Here is a 7,437-nt window from a genome sequence, read left to right as displayed (position 1 = left end):
AACATTTTTTACACAGCTAACCAATGGCTACCTAAAACTGTCCAAAAAAATAGCGATTTGCAACTTTAACAAATGATTGCCAACAGCAAGTTATTAGTGTATGCAGATATCATTTACAAACTGTAGTCATAATCTACCATATTTAAATTATTCACCAATTGGTTACATTAAATTGTCGATTTCATATACTCTATACAAAGATATATTTTATTTATACTATTACGAAAATGGGGTGTAACTATATATAGAATGTACAAAATTAAATTTCTGTCTTTAGACTACAAAAATGCTTATTATGAGTAATGACAAACTTCTACAGCGAAAAAAACCCAACAACATTTCAAACAAATACACTATATTATAAATAGTAAAATGATAAGATGTCTATCCGCAGGATTGGGCCTCACTGTATCCTACCATTGTTTAATGCTGAGGAATGCATTGAGCATTAATAAATAAATCAAAACAAAAAAGAAATGAAATAAAAAAAAATATTTACATAATTAAATATTTACACGTGCATAAGAAGATGAAAATGATTTTCTGTATTAAATTAGATAGGGTCATTTTTTAATACCGCAGGGAAAATAACTGCTGTCGGATCCATAGGTCAGTTTGCTACTTTTTCCTGATTGCTATTTCTTCTCCTCCACAAAGCTAACTGGCAAATCATGTGAAACTAATCATTTCATGATGAATACTATCGGCTTATGGTATTTCCTTTTCTAGTCCATTACCTCCTGTTCCCTGTTGTAAAGGGGACCATTTGGTTTCTCTGAAATTTTGCATGGTTTAATCTATGAGAAATTGATATCAACTAAACCATGTTTTGTTACAAACTAAAGTTTAGAACCCAACTCAATAACAATATTCACCTTAATGATAAGCAAGGATTAGATAGATAGATAGATAGATAGATAGATAGATAGATAGATAGATAGATAGATAGATAGATATTGTATCAGCACCCCAATTCACTATCCAGTGAGAAAACAAAAAAGAAGTGATTTGTTTTGCTTATGTCTTATTGGGGACCTATTTGTAGAACAAAAATGATGGTATGTGAATATATATATATATATATATATATATATATATATATATATATATATACATATTCAAATACGATTCAAAGAAATACTATAAAATTAAAAGGAAAATAAAAAAAATAAATGTCCTGTCTTGTGGAACTGGAGCAAATGCCTTGGGCTTGATAAAAGTGAGGTGTCAAGCTAAATGTAATAAAGCATACTGCTTATGAACATTTGCTTATAATTTTCGCAATGCTCTCTATTGAAACACTTAATAATTACTATGCTATATAAAATTATTTTTAACATGTATTGTTATGTTTGCACTTTTAAAGTAAGGAACAGAGGATTCTTTCTTGTGATTTTATGGGATCGTTTAACCTTCAAAGTAAGAAAAAAAGTTTAAAAAAAAAGTGATGGAATAGCCTTGTCCAAAGTTTTCAGCAAAATTTAAAAAGAATGTTGGAAAAAATTATTATGAGTGAAATTCAAAGTCAAACCTATATGGGATTCAGCAACTGTCTCCACAATGTAATGTGACAGGCTTTGCAACCCTCACCATTTTAGATTTTGTTTGCTTTGTAAAGTGCTATTCTGAATAAAACAATTGTCATATATATACGACATTATTATTGATCTGGAAATCTATGCAATGAAATATGCAAGAGGCTTTCAGCTTTGTGGTTCATATTATATAAATATTACCTATCATGTAAGAATAGAAAATGCTGCAGAAGCTGCACTGAGTAGATATTGAGCAAGGACAATAACTATAAATTAAGCCATCAATAAATGTTAAGATGTAGCTCTTTAAAATAGGCATTATTATCTAGCTCCTGAAGACTATAAGCATATCTTATTTTGTATCTTACGTTTTACAAAAATAGATGAAATAAGCATATATGGCTGTTAAGATTATATTGTACACATTGCAACCCTACTCATTTGTGTGCCATTATTTTAAAAATAAGATTACTAATGATTTCCCCATGTCTAGGACATATTCTCATTTCCTGGTATGATGAATAATACATTTTGTCTTGGAGCAAAGCCTTGACATCTTTCTTGCAAGCGCAAAGACTTCTGGGAGTCTGAACTTCCACTATACATTGGGTTGCTTAGTCATGTCAACTCTTCACTGTCATCATGAATATCGCCCTTTTTTTGAAAAACCGTAGCTAAAATCGATTATAAAAGGACGATTCATCTACGACACTTACTAGCAAGGTATTATAAACCTCTGCATATCGTATGTTTAAATGTTATTTGTTATTCTAATATGTAAATATGTCAGTAACTCGAACCATTCGTAAATCCATGAAAGGTGCACCTAAATAATAGTGATGGTATATGGCAAAGTGTTTAAGTCGCTGCACTTCTAATATTAAGCAGAAACGGGCGTGAAAAATTGTTACAAGCGTCAAATGATCAACTACTAATTCCCAACTACATTAGTATAATCCACAGTTTGTAACGAGAAGAACTGGCCAAAGTGACAGAGACGCTAAAATGTTACTTGTGTGCGCTGCCCTCCACTCGATGTGCTGAAATTCATAGTCAAGGGAGTGTACACTCAAGCAAACACTTGGAAATAAAAGACAGCTTTTAATTGATAAGCTTTACTTTGCTTTACAGCTATATACTTTGTCGTATTGGTCAACCTAATTTACATTGTCAGCACCCTGAAAAGAAAATATCAAGAAATACACGAACAACACAAAACGAAATAGGTAATTCCAATCGTGCAAATTTTGCTTGTCTGTATAAAGCACTTCTTGACACAGTCATGTCCAGAAATCCAAAAATATACATTACTGAGACTGAAGCCATTCGTTTCTTAAGGCTATACAAACACTAAAGAAAGCATTGCAAGAACACGTATTCAGGATTTTGTATCTTCTCTTTCTTTATCCCTCACATCAACTGTGTGGTCCAAGTATTTGTCTCAGAACAACAACAAAAAGTCAATGATCCCAACAATAAATTCCGATATTGACTTTACAATCACAGGTACAAATTGCTCAGGTCGATAATTTCATTTATCCTAAAGATCACTGTCGTCTAAAACTAATTAGAGGCGCAGCTTCCCAAGGAAATGTCAATATCATAGTAAATATTTTACCTAGAAGATAATTAATTCTTCTACAGAGACAATCTGGGAGGGATGTTGGAGATAATATCTTGTTCCACCACATTAATGGCTACATGGGCAGCCGAATCCTTGCTGTTCTCTCTTGAACTCCTTATAATGGAAAAACTAAAAAGCCAGAGAAGGTCGAATATTTCCAGCCTCCCATGAGGTTCCCCCTATCCAGTCTGAGATGGACTTTGTCAGATCTTTCCATGTGCAGCAGAACCCCGTTACTGGCCGCTTCCCTGGTCACATCTTGATCCCCAGCAAAGGCGGAAATCACAGGGTAGTTATTCTGCATTAGACTTACCTGTAAAAAGAGGAAATGAAACAAGATGACTTATAGATATATGACGTGTTATTGCTAAGACTGCCCATCCAATAAATTTGCCTAATTGCCTATTTCACATAATCACCCATTTGCCTGTAACAATTTTCAGAGGAGATTTTCAAAATGTATTCTGTATGGTCCACCCACGCCTCATCCTATAAAATACATCTATAACCCATTTTCTTATAAATGAAGATGGCCTGGTGACACATTGACACCCCAGTAAGTGTCTGTTTTTTTCAATCCGTCATATATTTACATTACAATCGTCCTGATACTGTGACAACCTGTCTCCATATGCACTGGGGCGCTAACTATAAATGCTGTGGTTCTGATATGTACTAAGCCACTCACCTGGATAGTCTGTCTGTTGTACACTTTGACCACGTGAAAACTGAAGCTATAGATTCCTTTTCTTGGCGCTACAAACGCACTGGATGCAAGGTCAAAATGGTTTCCAATATTTACAAGCACCTAGAAAAAAGGTTAAACCACACCTTGTAAATCACAGTAGTAAAATATAGTGGGAATTAGTAACACAGTGACAGCCTTTAACGTCTTCATAAATCACGTTTGGTTTGTGAAGGCTACTGGTGTAATGTTTGTTATAGTTTTTCTTTCTTCACTGTCAGTCAACCAACCTCATAGAACATGTTTTAAAATGAGGTGTAAAGCCAAGGTGAGGCGACAGACTAGCAATAAATAATGTTAACAACTTTATAGAGTGATAGCTAAAATAACAATACCGAAATAGGAGGTGATGAGTAACACTAGCATGGAATAGAACACCTTCAACTGGTGATATTACCTCATTAGAAACATGAAACAAAATACACTATAGCTCTATAGAGGCAAGTTTACAATATTGTAGCTGGTCTATTTTTTATTACGTCTGTTTGGAAAAGGGCATTTACTATCTTCCAAGGAGACGCTCGGTGTTCTCGACAAAATATACAGTGAAAGATAAGGTTATACTGATTATTTAATATTATTACATACGGATTCCAAAGCATCTATATGTTTTATTTCACAGCAAGTAAAAATGGAATAAATTAGATGTTCATCTCAATTTTATTATAGGTGATTTATTATTATTTAATTATTTTAAAAAAAACCAAACAAACAAAGAGCTTAACATGCAATAATTTGACCTAAATGTATAGTGCTGTTATGGTCCATTGTGTTACTTGACTCGAAGGGAAGTGGACATATAATTCCCCACTCACTGTATACTGTTTAGATGTAAATTTATCACAATGGTCCCATCTTGGTGAAATATTTCATGAGCAATAGTTCTATACTTTGTTTCAACTGTAATTGGAGATCATTATGCTAACTTAGTCAGTATAAATATTTACACATATTATTTTGTACCTCAGCTAAATCTCTTTATCATGGAGGAAATACTGTAGTGATATGTGGTACCCTTTACAAATTCGGGAACATAAACAAACATTTTGTGTGTCTGTCTGGATTTGACAACAAATATGTTAGGGAAGCAGCTGTTAGTTTACCTGGCTGTACTTGTTTTTATTCTAAAATACTATTAATGGATTACATTTAAACCGAAAGGGTTGTAAACGCAAGTACTTTGTAGCAAAATGTAAAAAGCAAAAAAAAAAACCAAACAGTTAAAAGCAGATAACGCACATTTACTATGTAGCATTTAGAAATGTTTTCTTTAGAATCAGAGGTGGCATTTCACGCTGATGCAAGATACGCTTTAAAGTGTCCAGTCATATTTACGTTGATTAAGTACCGCTTCCACAAACACTATAAATCAGGACACTTAGAAATGGCCTCATATTTGCACAGCTCATTTCTTTCTTATCAATGGGGATCTTTGAAAAGGTGCACTTGGGAAAATGCACTTTTCAGAAAGAATATTAGTGAGAGAAGCAAACTTTATGAAAGGTGAATCATCATGTTGTCATGTTGTAAATGGAAGTATATATAACCTGTCATCTTCCCCTGCACTTATCCTGTTAACAGCTCTACACAATACATGTCATTCTTGGCATGTGCTCCGTACAATTTCTAATGTAGTGTGTCTGTTAAATGCCACGAATTTATTGAAAAGGATCTATTGAACTCAGGCAAGAAGTTTAGCAATTCCTGGGGCTTTTAACTCTGTGGCTGTAGACAACTAAATTGGCTTTACTAAGGCGGGTAAAATCCACTGCACGTTCTATACATTTATCTCCAAGAATACGCTCTGGAAGGACTGGGCAGGTAAAACCTATAGAGAAATGTTTATCATGCAGTGAGTACTAACCTATAATGTAATATATAACAATTCAATCTAGCGCTTATACCTGATCGAAATAGATAGTCATGGTGCGGTTACTCATCTCAGAGGGCTCATGGTTGGTATTCCTAATTGCCGAGAATGCCACTTTGGCACTTCCAGAGCGTACTGATATACCCAAGGACGACGTGATTGCTCCATCTGAAGACGGGTTTGAATCACAGACAACCAGGCACTTTCCTTCCAACACGATAGGTTCTGTGTCATTCTGAGCGTTCACTGTAGGTGGCGCAAGCAGCATCAGCACTATGGACAGCACCAGTTTAGCAGCTCTTAAGAAGCTTTGCTCCCACTTCAAAGGTTTCAGCGCAGCTCCAGCTCTTCTCTCTCCTGCAGCATTCCCCCATAGATTCATCCTGCTACAGCAATCAGTACCCAATTAGCTGGCAGCCTCTGACTCCAGCAATTGCACTGGCTCACTGCTTTCGTGGATGCGTCTAAAGACTGCTATTTAGATGATCTTTTTCAGTTTGCTTGTTGTGTTGAACCTTTAAATAAAAGCAACTGTCAAAAGTAGGAACATGGCAACAAACGTATCTTATGAGTTTACATGCTTCAGATAGCCGAGACTACATATCAAGATAGTTCGCTTAGCCTATGTCTTATCAGCCTATGTAGTATAGCCTGCTACCTTGCTAAACTACTTTCACGTAATATGTCCTTGTCAAATACAATACACTAAACCATTTGTGATCGCTGAGATTCTGCTAGAAAATAACGTCTTGCTCTTAACCTTTGAGTATTTCTGTATCCCTTAAAATGACACGGGTGATAAACAGCCCCAGGAACGAGAACAACGACTCGCTGGCTGATAAACTTTTCCAAACCTTGCACTTCTGACCTGATCTAAAGGCCAGTTACAGTAGTTGAGATTTGCTGTCTATGACCAGGAAGAAAAATCAATAACTCAAAAAAGCCAGTGTTAAAAACTAAAACAAATCAATTCTGCATCATGCAACATAACTCTAAAGCTGAGCACTGCACCTGCAAGATTAAGGAACTGAGAATACCCGTAAGAAGTCACATCTCTGCTTCTGAAGTTTAGGGTAAAAGAGATGTCTCGCAAGCTCATATTGGAAATGTTCATCATAAAAAGTCAAAGAAAATGTTACCTGGAACGTCCATTGTGTGACAATACAAATCAGGCTGGCTTCTTGCTTGCCTATGAAGTTGTATTGCTTAGACACATCGAGCAGGGGTTGTGCTAGCAAACACACAAGAAAACAGGAGTCGCCTCATTCTCGCCCGCCCATCGCTAATAGTCTCTATCTCCCTCCTCTCCCACTGTCATGCTTCCTCTCTCTCTATCTCGCCTCTTTGCCTTGTCTTTCTCCCTCCCTTGACTTTACATATCTGTCGTTTCCTCTCCCACTCTATCCCTTCATTGAGGGAGTCCATACTTTTTTTTTTTTTTTTTTGCTATCTTGCACATATTATCTTCACATTCACATAGACACTCATCATCTATAAAGTGATCACCAGACCCTGGGGGGAATCCCCCTGGAGATTGCAGAGAAAAATCAGCCCTTGCTAGCAAAAGTCACTGTGGTATATACTGTAACCAGGCAAGGATCAATAATCATTTGGATCTTAATAGACAAAACTAATACTTTTGATAACCCCACACCATTAGATG

General features: G+C 35.6%; 1 protein-coding gene across 1 annotated transcript; it reads right to left on the bottom strand.

Annotated features, from left to right (window-relative positions):
* Positions 1-2,616: 2,616 nt before the first annotated feature.
* Positions 2,617-7,113, bottom strand: CBLN2 (cerebellin 2 precursor). Its single transcript, XM_075213243.1, has 4 exons — positions 6,914-7,113; positions 5,809-6,289; positions 3,848-3,967; positions 2,617-3,472 (listed from the first exon to the last, which is right to left on the bottom strand). The coding sequence occupies exons 2-4, from the start codon at positions 6,154-6,156 to the stop codon at positions 3,275-3,277; spliced, it is 666 nt and encodes a 221-aa protein (XP_075069344.1). The 5' UTR covers positions 6,157-6,289; positions 6,914-7,113; the 3' UTR covers positions 2,617-3,274.
* Positions 7,114-7,437: the final 324 nt, after the last annotated feature.

The sequence above is a fragment of the Mixophyes fleayi genome, chromosome 5 (genome assembly GCF_038048845.1).
Source record: "Mixophyes fleayi isolate aMixFle1 chromosome 5, aMixFle1.hap1, whole genome shotgun sequence".
Taxonomy (NCBI): Eukaryota; Metazoa; Chordata; class Amphibia; order Anura; family Limnodynastidae; genus Mixophyes; species Mixophyes fleayi.
The sequence above is the reverse complement of the archived record's forward strand: the minus strand, read 5'-3'. Positions and strand labels throughout refer to the sequence as shown.